This window comes from Neovison vison, chromosome 9, assembly GCF_020171115.1.
Source record: "Neovison vison isolate M4711 chromosome 9, ASM_NN_V1, whole genome shotgun sequence".
In the NCBI taxonomy this organism is placed as follows: Eukaryota; Metazoa; Chordata; class Mammalia; order Carnivora; family Mustelidae; genus Neogale; species Neogale vison.
In genome coordinates, this window is record NC_058099.1 from 98,073,842 (window position 1) to 98,091,899 (window position 18,058).

Sequence of the window (18,058 nt, forward strand, 5' to 3'; positions counted from 1 at the left end):
CCTGACGGAAGGCGGGAGCGTCTCTGAGGGACGGGCTGAGGGCCTGCGGAGGGGCTCCTGCAGAGACCCCGTGAGCAGGAGGTGGCGGTGCAGATGGTGGGGCCCCAGGAATGACATGGTGCCTCCCTTTGCAGATCGAGTCAGGATTCTTCCACGAGAGTGACGTGAAGATTGTGGCCAAGTCCATCCGTGACCGTGTCGCGTTGATCCAGTGGCGGCGGGAGAGGATCTGGCCGGCCTTGCAGCCTCCCGAACAGCGAGACCCTGGCAGCCCCGACAAGGCCAGGGGCCCGCCCGCACCCCTGCAGGTCCAGGTGACCTACCATGCGCAGGCCGGGCCCCCGGAGTCCGAGGAACCCGAGGCGGACCAGCACCTCCTCCCCAGCGCGCTGCCGGCCAGCGCCACCTCCCTGGCCTGTGAGTGCCGCCCTCCCGGCTCCCTCTCACCCCACGCGCGCTGCAGACCTGGGCCGCAGGCGTAGGCGAGCCTTCTTCTGGGGGCGGGCACTGGGTGTCCTGGGCTTCCCGAAGCCCAGCTTCTCAGGACAGGTGGGGGCAAATGGGCAGACAGATCCAGAGCCCCCCAGGCCCCAAGCCAACAGGACGGAGCGGCTCCATCCAGCCCCTAGTTCCCTGCAGAGGCTGTCAGTCCCGTGCCTGGAGGGGGCGTCCCTGCGGGGACACCTCTGTCCCAGGGCCACGGACGGCTGTGGTCTCCAGTGGTCATGACAACACTCTGAGCCGTGACCTTTACCGTCAGGCTTATTTGTCCCCAAGATTATGTCCCTTGTAGTACCCGACCTCTGAAACCTTTACCATGTTTCCCAGCGTCCGCGATGGGTCGCTGGGAATTACTCTGAATCTCAGAATCCTGGGAGAGAGAACCTGTTTTCTGCACGTCCAGGCAGAACTATGTCCTGCCTTTGCCCTCAATGGCCTACAAATGCCTCAGGGAGCTGAGGTTCAGGACGTGGTGTTTCCTGTCCATCCTGTGAATGAGGGCCAAGTAGAACTTAGCCTGCCCGGGCCGACTTTTTCAGGTGGTTCGTGTCGAAAGACCAAAATAGCCTGTTCGCATTACTTAGTAGGCACCTACTTCATTTATCATTAAAATTATAGCTCGCATTCTTCACAGTAGGCTATTTGAATTCAGACCAGGCGCTGCCCGTCACTTGGCCGCTCGCTTGCCGTTGGCTTCCTCCCGACCGGCTCAGGTGTGCCTCGGACAATCAAATCGCTACATCGTCTGTCCATTTCTCGAAAAACCAAAAAAATTAATGAGCATAAACTTGGTGTTGGAAAAATTTCCTCGTGATGCCATTGCCCACTTTAGAAGTGTGACTGTCGGTGGGACAGTCTGTTCCCGCCACACTCGGCTGTGGTCGGGGGTCCCTGCGCAGGCCCGGCTCCCCGCACAGACGCGGATGGTGGGCGTGTTCCGTGTGGCTGGGGTGCGGTCTGCAGACGTCCTCTTCTTGTCGACTCACTTCGAGCGCGGCCACGCTCTCGACACGCGTCTCACTCGTTTGGAGTCATTTCTGTGAAGCAGGTGTTGCCTAAAATTCAAACGGTACAGAGGGCGTGCGGGAAAGCCCGTTAGCGCGCCCACCCAGCGGCCGCTGGTGTTACCTGCACTTGATGGTAACTTCCAGAAAGAAGGTGTCCGTGTGATTTCTCACACAGACACATGCGTGTGCATACACGGACACCTGCACTCCCATCTGTGTCCCTCCGTCCTACCACACCCGCACAGACGTCTGCTCCGTGCTCTGGTCAGAACACAAGGCCCGTGCTCCGGTGTCGCTCTGGCCATGGTGTGTGTGGGTGGCCTGGAAGCTCCGTGCCTTGTAAAGGAGAAATGATGGGACTCCAAGCTGCACACACATCGCTGGGGAAGGGACCCGATGGGCGGGCAGACACGCTTGGGCGCGGAGGAAGGTATGGCACATGTCGAGGTAGCGTTCCCCGCCACACGGTGTATAAGCGGCCTACCTCAGCTTGGACCTGCTCAACGAGAGCGTGTGCGCCAGCTCCCAGCGGCTGCAGGAGGTGCAAAGATGGGTTTTTAAAATTTTAATTTTAATTTTAATTTTATTTATTTTTATTTTTTTGCAAAGATGGTTTTTTGATTTTTCAATTTATTTTTAGAGAATGTGCGTGTCTGGGGAGGGACAGAGGGAGAGAAAGAAAATCCCAAGTAGCACCCCTCTGAGCGCAAAGCCCGACACCCACGACCCTGAGGTCATGACTGGACCTGAAACCAAGAGCTGGGCGCTCAGCCGACTGTGCCACCAGGTGCCCCTAAAGATGACTTCTATGTTAATTTTCTTTTTAGAAAGATTTTACTTATTTGGCAGAGACACAGTGAGAGAGAGAACAGGTACTGGGGAGAGGGAGAAGAAGGCTTTCCCCCAAGCAGAGAGCCTGAGGCTGGACTCGATCCCAGGACCCTGGAATCATGACATGAGCTGAAGGCAGACACTTAACAGACTAAGCCCCGAGGCACTGCAGTTCATTTTTATTATAGAAATAGCAAACACATTCCCCTTAAAAATTCACAGTGCTACATGTATGATTCGAGTTGGTTTATGTAAGATTCGTCAAGTTTGTACATGTTTCTTTTCTCACACACACAGTTTGTCTTTGTCTTTGTATTTCTCTTTGTCTCTATCTCTGTATTTCTGTGTGTACCTGTCTCTGCATGGCTGTTTTTTATCTCTGTGTCTCTGTCTCTGTGTTTCTGTTCCTGTGTGTGTATCTCTGTCTCCACGTGTCTCTGTGTCTCTCTCTATCTCTCAGTCTCTGTCTCTATGTGTCTGTCTTTGCATGTCTCTGTGTCTTGCTCTTTCTCCGTGTGTCCGTCTCCGTCTCTCTCTGTGTAGGTCAACTCGACTACCAGCCGCCTTGTTACCAGTCCGCGCCGCTGGCTGGGTTGGTTCTGCGCAGTCGGGCTTCGGCGTGCGTGCGCCTTCCCAGGCTGACGCGGCCCCGATCAGCCCCAGGAGAGGTTATTTTGATGGAAAGCCAGCAGGAGTCCCTTTTACTCCATTCGCTTGAATCATAAATGGACACAGATGCCGGCATCCTGGGAGGCGCCTGTGTGGAAGTGCCCGGTGTGGGGGCGGCAAGTCGCGTTGTGTGTGTGGTTTCTGGAGATGCCATTTCATGCAGGGTTTCGGTGTCCCTGCTCGCTGGCCTGGCCAAGGGGGCGGCCATCTTCCCAGGTGCTTCCTGGGGAGGTGAGCCTGTGGCTGTGGGCTGTGCCTCGTGTGCACGTGGCTCCGTCCACGGTGGCCCACTTTGATGGACTGTGGGCACAGGGTCGGGGGAGGCTGGCCTCTGGGAGGCCTCCCGGGGCTGCCGAGCCTCCGGTTTCCCAGGCCAGCCTCCCTGCAGGGTGGGGGCCTTGTCAGCCCCATTCTCCAGCCGGCTCTGAGCCAGGCCTGTGGCGTGAGGACCAGGTTTGAACCCAGCTCTTCCTGCTTTGGCTCTTTGCTGTGGTGGTGAAGGTGGTCAGAGTCCCTCCCTGTGAAATACAGGTGACCCTGGCTTCTGCGGAGCTGCGCACACCCACCATCAGCCTCCTAAGAGCTCACTGAGCTCTCCCTCCCCAGGCTCAGGTGGGGGACGGGTGAGGTCCCTGTTTGTGGCCGGGGTGGACGCGGCTGGGCTTCCTTCAGAGGACTGTGTGAGGGACCCACCTGCGATCGTGGCACTGGTAGGGCTGGCCCCCGATACCAGGCGTGGTGGGATGGGGCGCCAGGGCGTCTCTGGGTGGGTTACAGTCCCTCCTCCCCCTGCCATCCTGGGATCGATGGTCTGGAATGACACGCACTTACGACTTGGGGGGCCAGGGGACGTGACGTCGGCATTCCTGCGCCCGTGTGGCTGTGGGGGTGTCTGCTCTGAACTCTGCCCTTGTGCTCCCCAGCGGACAGCACCTTCGACAGCGGCCAGGGCTCCACGGTGTACTCGGACTCGCAGAGCAGCCAGCAGAGTGTGGTGCTGGGCTCGCTGGCGGACGCGGCACCGCCCCCCGTCCAGTGTGTGTGCAGCCCCCCCGTGAGCGTCAGCATCAGCGACGGCCCCGTCCTGCCCTACAGCCTGCCCTCGCTGGGGACCTACCAGCAGCCTGCCGCGGTGAGTCGGCCCGCCCCCCGGGCCCCACGGCCCACGGGTCCCACGTCCCACAGACCCCACGTCCCACGGGCTGTTTGGGCTGCAGCGGTCTGTGGTCAGGCCCCCGAGAGGGCTGTCCTTGGGGGGTCACTGCAGGCTGCAACGGGTAGGAGACCAGGAACGCAGAGCCCAAGGGAGAGCTGGGCCTTGGAGCTGTGACAGAGCCAGCTCTCCCCTGTGGCCAGCCCGGGGCCGCAGAGGAGCGTCCAGGCCGTGTCCACCCCTGGAGGTGTTCAGTGTCTCCTGGCCGTTCTCCACCCGATAGCACGTGGCCACTGAATGTTGGAAGCAGGAGAGCATCGGGATTGTGGGAAACGGTTCAGTGACATTTGAAAAACCCAAGGGGTGGTTCGTGAGGAGCAGCCCCGGGGCGGGGGACCCAGATGGAGCTAGGCCGGGGGTCGCGTGCAGGGATCGCGCCTCAGAGCCCGTGCTCATCCCAGAGGAAACATGTTCCCTGTTCCCTGGTCCCAGGAGGCCTGCCGCGGAGCGCCGGCCCTGAGTGAGCGGTGGAGCGTCCGGAGGGACAGTGAGGCCCCCAGGCCCCTTCCCGTCCTGGTGCTGCCCGAGCCCCGTCCCTGTCCCCTAGGGCTGGCCAGTCCCCCAGGAAGAGCAGCCAGTGCCCTTCCTCTGCGGGTGGGCCCAGACTCATTTCTCGCCGCTATTTGTAGCTTTGCTGGTTTCATGAGATGAAACAAGACGCGGTTTTAAATGGTGGGAAGAACTTGTTTAGGAAAAGGCAGATTTTCACCCCAGATCGAGGCTGGTTGGCCTTGAGTGACCAGTCCCAGGGCAGAGCAGGAATGTTTCACTGTCCGTCATTGCTCCTGGGTGCAAGGTCAGGACTTCCCTGGCCGCTGTGTACCCTCTGCTCAGGCCCTCGTGGTGCCGGGCAGGGGACCCCCCACATGGGTGAGGCCAGAGCACTCTGTCCGATGTCCCTGCCTGTTTACAGGCAGTTCCCTGGGACAGAGGGGGGTGGGGAGTGGGGGGGGTTGCCCTGGTGATACCCGCCGTTCCCCCGACCCCCCTGCCGGGGGGAACCGGTGGAGGTGTCCACACACCAGCCACTCTGAGGCCTCCGGGCTCCTGAGCTACTGCCTCCCTCTGGGCCTGGGGCTGCGGCTCCTGTGCTGCGGTCTCAGAGAAATGTCCCTCCCTGTGCTGTTCTTGTAGAGCACTTACTGTGAAGGGTGAAGGAGGGGAAGGTCTCAGCTCCCAGAAAACCAGGGGCCTCCCCGGGTCAGCATGGAGGCCTGGGCCTGCTGCCCCAGATGCCCTCCCCATGTTCAAACCTGCTTCCTCTGTGGCCCCGGTATTTCCAGGTCTACCCCAGAAAGAGGTCTTGCCTGTAAAGACCTCAGTCTGTATCAGCAGGATCAGGATTCTGGAGAACAGAACCCGGCCCCCTCATTGACCCCAAAGTGAACACGTTGTCAGTCATTTCCTTGATAGCATCCACCATCCAGTGCTCAGATCGCGGCCTCTTGCTTGCGCCGTGTCCGCGCTGCCACAGGCAGCAAGGACTCGTGTCTGCCGCCCAGTCCTCCTGGTGGCCGCACTGCCGGGCATCCCGCCTCTGTTCCCCTCTTTGTTCACATTTTGCTGTGTGCTGTTTGTGACGCATCTGCGTGCGCGTGTTTTATCCAGACCTAGAGACGGAAAGCAAGTGCATCTGGATCTCTCTCCCACCGATTGCTGTAACCAGTGTCCCTCCCTGGTTCTGCAAAGTCCCTTAGGCCATTTTTTTAAATGATTGCGTAATATGCCACAGAGCTGAAGTTCCAGAACATTCTTTGGTTGGGAGTAGTGGCCAATCTCAGGGGCCTCCACATCTCACTTTGTGCCAGGCTTTGTGCCTAGGGAAGAGTCCCTGTTAGGGTGACAGGCATGGGGGATGAGGGACGGGCCCCTGCAGCTGTGGAGCGCAAGCTGGGTGGGGGCCTTCGGGCAGCTGGTAAGCATGGTCGTCCGACCTCTCTGCAGCCGGGCCTGCCAGTGGCCTCCATCCCACCCCCAGCCCACCCTCCGCTCCCTCAGCAGCATTTCCCGGAGCCGGCCATGAGCTTTGCCCCCGTGCCGACGGGCCCAGGCCAGCCTGTGCCCCCTGGCCACCAGGTAAGTGTGGGCTGCCCCTGCCCGGCCCCATCATGGGTGCCTCAGTTTTTCCCGCTCTGGGTGGGTGACAAGGTCTGCTGGCCCAGGCCCCTTTTGCCTCCTGGCGGGCCCAGGCCCCCTTTGCCTCTTCTCTGCGGTTCCCTGGGGCCTGAGGTGCAGATGGGAGTGGGGTTCCCGGGTCCATAGCACGTGGAAGGGCACTAGTTGCGCAGAGGGATTCCCCTGGATTGGCGTGTCTCGGGCTCCAGGCTGGGTGTGTGTGCGTGTGTGGGGGGGGTCGGTTTTCTCCGTCATATCTAAGCACGTGGTCGGAGGGGGTGTCTCAGCAGGACGCTGGTCTGAGAGAAGCCCCCCTCTCCCCAGCCTCCCCCGCTGGCCCAGCCGGCGCCTCTGCCGCCTGTCCTGGCCCCACCGTCCGTGGGTCCCCTCCCGCCGGTGCCCCCCCATCTGCCTCCCTACCTAGCTCCGACGTCCCAGGTGGTGGCCCCCACTCAGCTGAAGCCCCTCCAGATGCCCGCAGCGTCTCTGCAGCCGCTGTCTCAAGTGCCTGCTCAGGTATGTCCCGCCCCACCCCTGCCCCTCGCGTCTCCCGTCTGGCTGGTCCCTCTCCGGCCTCTGGGCTGCAGATGCTCCTGGGCTTGTGGGTCAGGACCGCTCCCTGGGGACGGGGTGGCTGTGTCCACCTGCCCTTGGCATCTCCCGGGGATGTCCAGGTCAGGGAGAGGTTTGGTCCAGGATCAGGGCCAGGGAGGAGCACGGCGCTACGGCCACCGTCTGTCCCGGCGTCCGCCAAGCCATGCTGACTGTCCTCCTGGGATGTCTGTGGCTTCGGGTGACGGGTGACACTAGATGGTACCCAGAAGCCGTCTCCCAGGCTGACGCCATCCACGGCTTTCACCTCCTGGGTCCTTCCGACTGTGGGTGCTGGCAGGACACAGCCGCAACGTGCCACCTCGTGTAGGAGATGTGAGTGTCCTGAAGTTGGTGGACGCCACCCAGAAGCTTCCTATCATCGGGCCTCGCCCCATCACAGCCACGTCGGGTTGTGTTCACTGTCTCGCTGAGTCCCTGCTTGCTCTCCGGTACACAGACGTTGGCTCATGGACCGTGGCTGATTTGTAATTGTGCAAAGGCGTGCGTCGCGTGAGGACGCTCACGCGCTGGCCACCAGAAGGGGTTAAAGAGGATAACTGGAGACTCTGGAATGTCAGACATGCTCCCTCCAGGAATCAGATGCTGGGGGTCTCCAGGATGGAAGACCAGGCACGGAAGGTTCCAGAGCTCCACTGTGGGAGAGGCCCGCTCCCCAGGCCCCGCAGCATGGGGGCATGGCCTGCACGCATGGGGGCTCAAGGCCATGCTTACCCTGACACAGCCCGTCACAGGATTTGGTCTGTGTGTGTGTGTGTGTGTTTGGATCTTTGGGGCCAGTCTGGAGACTCGGACGGTCCCGGCTTCCCCGAATGAAAACATGCCACAGCTGTGGAGCTGCTGCTCCCTGCTCTGACCCTTTGGGCTTCAGCCACTGGCTGTCATGGTAGCTACCCGTCGGCACAGGGCGGACGGCACCGTCGTGGCCCTTCTGTGGCATTGGGGGGGCTCTGCAAGGTCCTGTTTGAACCGGGTCTGTGGTCCGGTTCCTTCCGGCAGCGTGGGTGTGCCAGGGTGGGACGGAGCCCCGGTGATGCTGAGGCGTTCCCGTGTCTTTCAGGTGCCTCCGCTTCCTGTGGGGCCCCCCGTTGCGCCCCCCGTCGCGCCCCTGGCCTCCATCGACAGCCTCCCCGCAGCTCTCCCCGACCTGCCGGCCGCCAGCGGGCCCACCGTGCCCGCCCCCTCGCAGTATTTCTCTCCCGCCGTCATCCTGCCCAGCCTCCCGCTCGGCGCGGCCGCTGCCCCCCTGCCCGCGTCGCCAGCCCTGCCTCTGCAGGCCGTCAAGCTGCCCCACCCCGCTGGGGCGCCAGTGGCGGTGCCGTGCCGGACCATTGTGCCAAACGTGGCTGCCACCGCCACTGCTATCCCTCTGCTGGCCGTGGCCCCGCAGGGTGTGGCCGCCCTGTCCATTCACCCTGCCGCCGTGGCCCAGCTCCCGGCCCAGCCCGTGTACCCGGCGGCCTTCCCGCAGATGGTGCCCAGCGACATCCCACCGTCTCCCCTCCACGTGGCGCAGACCGTGCGGGCCGCCCCTCCACAGCCGGCGCCCCCCACCCTGCCACAGCCCCACCAGCCTGGCCTCGTCCGCCCTCCTGAGCAGGCTGCTCCGGCCAGTGGGGCGGGAAGCCAGGTAAACCAGCTGCCGTGTCGGGCCTGCCCTCTGGGTGCCGGGAGATGTCTCTGGCATCTAAGTCTAAGGCGTGAGATCCAGGGGGCAGGGGGTGGGGAGAGTAGGCGGCTGTGGTCCTCGGCTGTAGCTTCTCTGGAGTGTGTTGGGGGTTGGCCTCCTCCAGAGCTGTGGGAACGGGCATGACTAAGGATTCCGCCATCGGGCCCATCCGAGGGTCAGTTGCAGCCGCTCTTGGTGGCGGGGGGTGCCTGGCCATGGTGGGGGGCATGCCCGGCTGTGCTGGGCATTGCGGCACCGGCCCTCCCTCGGCGGGGGGGGCGCTCTGGCGGCCTCGGCATGGTGTTGTCTGCTCCGGTGTGGGCTCTGCAGCCAGGCAGTGAGGCCGACCGGGCTCTGTGGGGCACAGAGCAGGCAAGGATGATGTCCAGGGTCGGGTGGGACTTTGGGCTGCTTGTCATGCTGACAGTGACGGGACGAGGGTCCCAGGCCCTGCTGGATGGGCAGGCCTCCCCAGGGCTCCACACACCTGTAAGCCCGTGCATGGTTTCGAGCTCCAGGGCTGTTTCCCAATCTCGTGTATGGAGAAGAGCTTGAGTGGGGGCCATCCCACCTGGCCCCATCCCCCACCTTGCAGCCTGTTACCCGGGGCCTCTCACTTGGGGCCCCCCTACCTTGCACCCTGTTTTGTAGGGCCTCTCACCTAGGGTCCCCCACCTTGCACCCTGTTTCCTGGGGGCCTCTCACCTGGGGCCCCTTGAACCTTGCAGCCTGGTTCCTAAGGCCTCTTACTTGGGGGGCCCCCACCTGGCTCTAAGCCTCAGCCACTGTGTGCAAGCAGTAAGCCCGTGGCCTTCCGAGCTTGGACTGCTCTCCTGTGTGGTGGGACCAGTAGCTGCCTTGAGGCTTCATGGTGGAGAGCCGTCCCCAGAGCATGTGGAGGTTCCGGGTGTCATTCTGCGCTGATCCTTCTGGATCTGGTCTGGAACAAGACTCCTGTGCCGAGAGCACACGGGCTCTCTGGGCTGCTGACGCTCAGCGTCTGTTCCGGAAGGGATTGGTACTTGGTGAAGGGAGGGGTCGTCTGGGTTGACGACCAGGTATGAGGGGGCGCCGCAGTCTGGCACGGGGCTGCACAAGCACATGCCAGGTCTGTCACTCGGGCTAGCCTGGGTTAGGTGCACAGGGTCGCTTGCCCAGGCAGCGGCTGGAGGAGGCGTGGTGTGCTCAGACGTTGTTGGTCAGGCCTGGCGGCCTCCCCACCATCTGTGGCTTATTGACACACTGGGCCGGCCGCCTCACGGGCTTCCCTATGCTGAGAGCAGATGCCCCTGAACACGGCAGCTGGGGGTCCTTCCAGGGCAGGCAGGCTGCCGGGCTGTGGCGCCCTGGTGCTGAGCGGTCCCCCGCAGCAGGGCCGACAGCAGACCTTCCCAATCCTGACCTTGTCCCGGAGCTGGGGCTGGATGGAGGCTCCCGCTCATCCACGCGGGGACCCGCCTGCCGCCTGTCTCAACCATCCCACCAGGAGCTTTCACAGAAGGGACTGTGAGGAGCCAACCCACGGATGGCCGAGGTCCCCGGTCCCTCTCCTATGTGGCTGACAGGGCTGGGAAAGGATGCAGCGTGGGGGTCAAGCCCCTCAGGTGGCAGCGGAGAGCCATATTTGGTGCTAGGTACATGCCAGCTGTAGAGTCCCAGCTGGCCTCAGCTACGGGTTCATTAACGAAGCGTGGTTTTAGGTTTGCTTGTATGCAGATAGGGACCTGAGGGTTTCTGCTGAGTCCGTGTAGCTACACGCTCAGGCTGTGCGTGGACTGGAGCGGGACAGCTGGTGTGCTCGCCCGCCTTGGTCCAGGACCCTTGGCACAGGCGTGGCTGGCCCTCCGACTTGCATCCCTGTCCCTGTGCCTCCAGATCCTACTTGGCCACCCGCCTCCATATGCTGCTGATGTCACCGCCCAGGTCCCCATGGCGCCTGTGCCGGCCACCGTCCTCTCCCCACCTTTGCCAGAAGTGTTGCCGCCTGCTGTTCCTGAGTTGCCTCAGCTCCCCAGCTCCCTGGCCCCTGCAGTGGTGGTGGCACCTCAGAGCCTGCCCGTCCAGACCGCGCCACTCCTGCCACCTGCTACCCAGCCACCGCCGCCCTCCGGGCCCGGGATTGCCAGCCCTTGCCCAGCTGTGCAGCTAACGGTGGAGCCAGCGCCAGAGGTGTGTGCCCCTGCCCTCCGGGCTCAGCCCCTGACACCTGACCCTAGTGGCCCCCTGTGTGGTGACGTCACAGCTCTAAAAGCCACAGTACACTCAGGAAGGCAGAAGCGTGTGCCCTGGGACGGCTGTTGTAACTGTTCTCTTCTGTCTCACACGTTAACCTTTCCTTGAAGGCATCTGGCTGGAGACCACGGTGTTTACACGTGGATTTGCAGGGCCTTCCCTTGGGGGCAGTGGAAGGCCTGTGGCAAGTGTCCCTGGCCCTGTGTGCTCCCCACGGGGAAGATCAAAGTGGGGTAGCATACTGGCCAAGAAGAGGGGAGGATTTCGACTTTTAGGACCTGCACGAGATGAAAACCCTTATGCCTGCCTCGTGTGGTTGGCTTTCTGGGCTGGGGACAGCAGCTGTGTGAGGGGGACAGGAGGCTGGGTGCCGCTGTGCCATGGTGACCCGTCGTCCCATCTACGGTTCTGTTGCAGGAGCAGGCCTCCCAGGACAAGCAGCCCGGCCCCCCGCAGAGCTGTGAGAGGTAACGGCTATTGGCCCCTGGGGACAGTGGAGGTGGCCACAGGCTCACAGTCTGCTCAGCCCACCCACTGCGACCTCACACAGACCCCACCCGTCTTCTCTTCATGAGTCAGGCCCTCTAGACGCATTTCCAAGCCTGACTTGGTCCTCTGGGGTCTGGCTGTCATGAGCTCCCTCTGTGTCCTGAGTCCTGGTGCCTCTTTGTGGTGACCAGGATGTTCTAGAAGGGAGAGGCAGTGGACAAAGAGTCAGCAGGCCTGGGGGCCCGGGGAGGCTGGGAGAGCAGGGCAGAGTATGGCCCAACCCTGCAGACCCCCAGCACCATGGCTGCTGGCCACCTGTCCTCTCCTGGTCACAGAACATGTCAGCCGGGGAGGGATTAGATGTAGGAAATGGCTGTGTTTCCCAGTGCACTAGCACCAAATTCTGTGCAAATCCTTCTCAACCCTGTAGTAGTCCCAGGGGGTTGTTGAGTTTTCATTGCGGTTACACAGATGGGGAAACTGAGGCACAGGGGAGTATTTTTCCTGATTTTGTCATTTGCTGTGAGCCCGTGGGGCTTGTGTCACTGGTCAGGATTCAGGCCAAAGGTCCCAGGTCAGACAGTGCTTGAGTTCCCTTGACCCCAGTGCCACCCAAGACAGAACAGCAGGGGTATGGGGCCCTGAAGGTGGGGTCAGGGCTGGCTCCGGGCCCTCCAGGTTTTCTGGCTGTTTCCTGAAAAACCAAGCTTCCCACGTGAGGCTGGTCTGCAGGTTGCTGTCACATTCTCGGTTTTCACACAGCTACGGAGGTTCTGATGTCACCTCTGGCAGAGAGATGAGTGACAGCTGTGAGGGTGCGTTCGGCGGGGGGAGGCTGGAAGGCAAGGCCGCCCGGAAACATCACCGCCGGTCGACGCGCGCGCGCTCCCGCCAGGAGAGAGCCAGCCGCCCCCGGCTGACCATCCTGAACGTGAGTGGCCCGGCAGGGAGGGCCCGCAGGCGTAGGGCTCCCCGGACGCGGCCCGCTCCCGGTCTCACCACCTGAGTGTCCCGTAGGTGTGCAACACGGGCGACAAGATGGTGGAGTGCCAGCTGGAGACACACAACCACAAGATGGTGACATTCAAGTTTGACCTGGATGGGGACGCACCCGATGAGATCGCCACCTACATGGTGAGGCTGGGTGGCTTCCTGGGTCAGCAAGGCCGTCTCCCCCGGTCCGTGGGGCACGCGGCTGCCGGCCTGCCCCGGCCCCCGGCCCCTGGCTCTCTGCAGAGCCGGCCCCCCCGGCTGGGGCTTCCTCCTCGGGCCGAGTGCGGAGCACACACGAGGCAGACCCGTCAGGGACGACCCGGTGCCTGCCCCTGCGCGTGGCGCGTCCCCCAGCAGGACTGCCTGTCTGTTGCAGGTGGAGCACGACTTCATCCTGCAGGCCGAGCGGGAGACGTTCATTGAACAGATGAAAGACGTCATGGACAAGGCAGAGGACATGCTCAGTGAGGACACAGACATTGACCGTGGCTCCGACCCGGGGATGAGCCCACCGCACCTCAGCACCTGCGGCCTGGGTACCGGGGAGGTGAGTCCTGGGTGTGGGGTCCCAAAAGGGCCAGGGCTGGCTGATGCCCCGGGCCTGCCGGAGGCGGCTGCGGGTCACGCACTGTCAGGTGAGGCGGCCAGGGGTGGGGGGGGGGTGAGCGCCTTCAGTTCATGGAAACGTCTGAGCTTCAGAGGCCCCTCGGGGGTTTCGAGGCCACAGTGTGTTTGGCAGCACGTCCTTGTTTCACGTGGTCTGCTGACTTCTGACCCTTTTCCTCCACCAGGAGAGCCGCCAGTCCCAAGCAAACGCCCCTGTGTATCAGCAGAACGGTACGTGTGCCTTCCGGGCCCTGCCTGCCCGCCAGACCCACCGTGGAGGAGGCATTTCCATCCCCTTTCTTCCCGTGTCTCTTAGTAGGCATTCTGTCAGACCCCGCTGCGCGTGTCGTAAAGGGGTCTGGCCGTCACACAGTTTGGGGGGGCGGGGGTTGCTGCACTATGGGGTGAGCATCTCCCCAGGTGTGGGGAGGGCCGCTGTGAGGGGCTGGGTCTGGCGCTGTGGGGCCGAGCATGCCGGGGACTCCCCGCTGCCTCCTGTTGCCCCGGCTGCTGTCACCCCTTTGCCGACGGCACCGCAGGCATCCCAGGAGCTCAGCTCATGTTTGGGGTGTTGTGTGAGCCCCAGGCTGCCAGTAGCCCGAGTGGGCTGCACATGCCCCACCCCCCACAACTGACTTGAGTTCCCCAGACAGGTCTGGTGCCGATGGTGAGGGGTCCCATTGGCCATGGGAGAAATTCACTGGTCTCTCCTGCTGTTTTGGTCCCGCTCCGTAGTCCTGCACACCGGGAAGAGGTGGTTTATCATCTGCCCCGTGGCTGAGCACCCAGCGGCGGAGGCCCCGGAATCCTCACCCCCCCTTCCTCCGAGCTCCGTGCAGCCAGAAGCCAGCCAAGGTAGGAGCAGCTGGAAGTTTCAAGCCTTTCTCCCCAGGAACTTGGGATGCTGGCGCCCCCAGCCCAGTCACCCTGCAGCCCAGAGTAGCCTGTGGACCCCATCACGTCTGCATCCGTAGCCTGGTTTTCCACCCGCTGAGCCCCGTCAGGGTGGCGCTCGGCTTGAGCCAGTCCTTACCTTCCTGGTGCAGGCGGCCCACCCGGGCTGCTCAGGTGCGCTGGGAGAGGCCCCGCTGCCTGTCACTGGTGCGGGCGTGTGGCTCCCACATCTCGCTCCTTCCCGCTGTGTGACCCACCTGCAGCGACCTGATCCTTCAGGCTCCACTTGCTCTGGAGGGTGGGGTGGGAAAGTCCCTTTCAGTGCCAACACTCTGATTTTAGCAGGTCCCTGAGGAAATGTGCCCGATAATGATGTGCCCCCGTGTGCACAGACGCTAGCAAGCTTGCCCTTGGGGCTGTCGCTTAAATCCTGATTCTTTGGTCCCTTGGGAGGCTGAAAATAGTCGCTTGAACAGATTCTGGGTTTAATTCCCTATAAGCTGGCAGGAAAAAGTTGCCAATTATGTAACTTGACCTAACTTTGTGGCACATTTGTGAAAAATACTTGTGAATCATTTTTCATTTCGTATTGTGTGTTTCCCATGACTGCTGTCATGCTTTTAGAGGTTTTTTCTATGGGGAAAGGGCCACCCTAGTAAGAAAATCCCAGCGGAGCCCAGAACAGGTCTGGTGACCTCAGATAAAGGGTCAGGTCCAACCTGGGTGAAGGATCGGGGGGCAGCAGCACCGTCTGCAGAGGCTCCGTTTGCAGTAAGAGCGCACTCAGCTGCTACGTCTTGACTTTAACGCACACACACGGTTAACTGAGAGGAGAAAGACCCTTCTAGACATAAAGCTGATTTTCGGTGTGCGGCAGGGATTCACGGGACGTGCCCAAGGTAAGCCCTAGTTCCTCCTTCTGTGCACTGATCTCAAGAAACTTTTGGGAATCTGTTTATTTAAAAAAAAAAAAAATGGCGGGGGTGGGGAGTTAGCTACTTCCAAGGATGGCAGATCTGTTCATTTGGGTGAATCGTTCACTGAGGGTGACCCGAGAAGCGGGATGAATCATAAAGATCGTCGGCTTCAAGGTATTTGAGCGTCTCAAGACCGTGCAGATCAGGTCGGGGCCCAGGGTGGGATGGAGACCAGGATGCGAGGGAGCCCGATGCTAGTTCTGTTCCTCTGGGGGCAGCTCCTGTTCCTGTAGGGTGACCGAGAGGCTGAGTACTGAAGCTTCTGCAGTTCAGCAGCCCAGAGAAAAGGGGTGGAGTCCTGCTGGCAGAGGGACAGGACAGGCAGAGAGATGCCTGCTTTGGGGTGATCTTAGGGCAGTTCTGTGTGCCCAGGCAGGAGCACTCCGGTCCTTCCTGCAGGAAGACAGCACCGCTCGGACCTCACAGTTGTACAGGTTTATGAACACACTATTTGACTCGTAATAAAAAATAACTAGACTGAGAATCCTGGTCCTGGGCAAGACAGAGTGTGCACAGCACCCCAGCCCTTCACTTACTGAGCCTAGCTATGCGCCGGGCCCCGGGCAGGGCTCAGCTCTCTGAGACTTGGGAAGTAAGTAGCAACAGGAGGATGGGGAAGTGTGCCAGAATGCCAGGGATTCCTGGGCTAGTGGTGAGCTTAGCATTTCCAACTTCGGTGCCTCCTGGCCCGAGGTCAGGGCAGTATGAAGCCTGGGAGTGAGTGCTGGGTGCAGACAGGGAAGCTCCAGGAGACGTCTGCTAGTTTCAGCTTGCAGAGCAGGAAGAAGAAGGAGCTCCTGAAGCTCGGAGCTTAGGTCCCTCGCTGTTTTCTTTGCCCCTTCCCTTGTGCCCAAGCCCACAGACAGTTCTGGGCGGTAGCAGCAGCAACAGGCGCCAACACAGTGATAGGGGAGAGCCCTTTCTCTCTGCTGGGGGGAGCCAGGGCTCAAAGGGTACAGAACCAAAATCCATAGCTTTTTTTCCCTTTCTGTTCAGCCACTTGGCTCTGCTCAGTTGTGGAAGTGGATGGTTCTCTCTAGGGAGTTGGAAAGGGGAGTCCCACGGGTCAGGGAGATCATGAAAAAGGAGGAGCTTGGGAAAGTAACCCCATAAAGTTGTTGATGAACTCCTGGGTTCACCCCTGACCTGTGGATGTATGGATCTGATTCTAATTAGCATATAAGAAGCTGAGAACTGAGTTGATGGCTAGATTGGCCCCTGAGAGCTACACACATTTCAGGTCGGATTAGAACAGCACAGGCACTGGAAACCAAACTGACGCTATAGCCACAGAAGATGAGTTGTAACTCGCAGCTTAAACCCAAGTAGGTCAGCTACTTGCTAAAGGAACAATATTAGCCAATCACCACAGGATGTAAAGAGACTGAGTGTCTCATAGTATTTAAAATCCAATCCAATCTGATCTAACCAGTGCAATCCAAATACTTATCAAATGAGAAACCATAAAAATGCCAACTTGCATTGGAAAAATACACCCAACACTTGGCAATAGCAAGATAAAATAGATGTTGGGAAGATCCCACAAAGAATTTAAAGAAACTATAGTAAATATGCCTCAGCAAGCAGTTACAAACATTGTTAAAACAAATGTAAAGTGGAAAGTACCTGTGAAGACATGGGATACAAAGAGGAGAGACATGGAAACTTGAAAACTGAAAACTAAGATACCTGAACTAATCAGAACTTAGAAAAAAATGAACAGAGCTTCACGGCCTGTGGAACAGCCATGGAGATCTAACATTTGTGTCAACAGAAGCAAAAGAGAAAGAGTGCAATGCTGAAAAAATATGAGGAAATAATATGGAAAACTTCCCAAGTTTGGTGAAAGACAAACCTGTAGATTGAAGGAGTGGAATGAATCCTTAAAAGGTACAAACCCCAAAAAATCCATACCTGGACACATCAATAAACTGCTGAGAAATAAAGATAAAAAGTGGTGAAAGCAGCCAGAGGAAAAGGATGCAGGGCCTGGAGGGAAACAGTGGTTAAATGACTGCAGATTTCTCACCAGAAACCATGTAGTCCAGAAGCAAGTGGCACAGCATTTCTGAAGCATTGAAGGAAAAAAAACCTATCAACTCAGAAATCTGTTTTCAGAGAAAATATTCCTCAGGAATGAATCTGAAGAAAAATTCCTAGTTTAACAAAAACAGAATTTGTTCTATAATTTGTAGAATTTGTGCTCTAAAAGAATTGGTAAAGATCTTCAGACAGAAGGGAAATGATAGCAGAAGAGACACTTGGAACACAAGGACTGCAGGAAGAAGAACAGAAATGGTAAATATCTAGACGAAAGTGATAGACTTCTCTTCTTGAGTTCTTCAAAACAGGTTTGATGCTGGTAACAAAAAATTATAATATTGTCTGATGGAGCTTTTAATGTATGTAAACAGAATAAAGAAACTATGGTAGGAGAGGGTGAAGTGCCTTCGAAGCTGAAAGTATTTCTACTATTCCGACTGAAGTGGTAAAATACTGACTGTAAGTAGACTGTGGAAAGACTTGCTGATTTGGATACATTTTATTCCCTTTTCTTGTCTGATTGCTATGGTTAGGATTTCCATTACTGTGCTGAATAAAAGTGGTGACATTGGAGATCCTTGTTTTATTCCTGACCTTAGGGGAAAGGCTTTCAGTTTTTCTCTGTTGAGGATGATGTTGGCTGTAGATTTTTCTTTTCCTTTTTTAAAAACATTTATTTATTTTAGAGAGGGGTGGGGGGCAGGGAGAGAGAGAGAGAGAGAGAGAATCTCAAGCAGATTCCCTGCTGACTGTAGAGTCCAAGGTAGGGCTCAATCTCACGACCCTGAAATCATAACCTGAGCTAAAACCAGGAGGTGGACGCTTAACCAACTGAAACACCCAGGTGCCCAGGCTGCAGATTTTTCATATATGGCCTTTATTATGTTGAGGTATGTTCCTTCCAAACTTTATTTTGTTGAAGGTTTTTATGATGACTGGATATAGTGCTTAGTCTCGTGCTTTTTCTGCATCTACTGAAATGATCATATGGTTCCTACTCTTTCTCTTACTGATGTGTGATGTATCATGTAGATTGATTTCCCAATATCGAACCAACTTGCAGCCCAGGAATAAATCCCACTTGATCATGGTGAATGATTTTTTAAAAAAAATGTACTGTTGGATTCAGTTTGCTAGTATTTATTTGGTTGAGGATTTTTGGATCTGTGTTCATCAGGGATACTGGCCAATAGTTTTTATTTTTGTT

General features: G+C 58.8%; 1 protein-coding gene across 1 annotated transcript in view; it reads left to right on the forward strand.

The window, feature by feature from the left end:
• WNK2 (WNK lysine deficient protein kinase 2) overlaps window positions 1-18,058 on the forward strand; it is a 113,573-nt gene that overhangs the window by 42,769 nt on the left and 52,746 nt on the right. Inside the window, exons 7-18 of the mRNA XM_044266056.1 lie at window positions 135-417; window positions 3,932-4,140; window positions 6,166-6,297; window positions 6,661-6,852; window positions 8,009-8,578; window positions 10,493-10,786; window positions 11,267-11,316; window positions 12,101-12,269; window positions 12,356-12,472; window positions 12,708-12,878; window positions 13,123-13,168; window positions 13,673-13,792. Of these exons, the coding sequence (XP_044121991.1) occupies window positions 135-417; window positions 3,932-4,140; window positions 6,166-6,297; window positions 6,661-6,852; window positions 8,009-8,578; window positions 10,493-10,786; window positions 11,267-11,316; window positions 12,101-12,269; window positions 12,356-12,472; window positions 12,708-12,878; window positions 13,123-13,168; window positions 13,673-13,792 (2,353 nt within the window). The remainder of the gene's footprint in view (window positions 1-134; window positions 418-3,931; window positions 4,141-6,165; window positions 6,298-6,660; window positions 6,853-8,008; window positions 8,579-10,492; window positions 10,787-11,266; window positions 11,317-12,100; window positions 12,270-12,355; window positions 12,473-12,707; window positions 12,879-13,122; window positions 13,169-13,672; window positions 13,793-18,058) is intronic.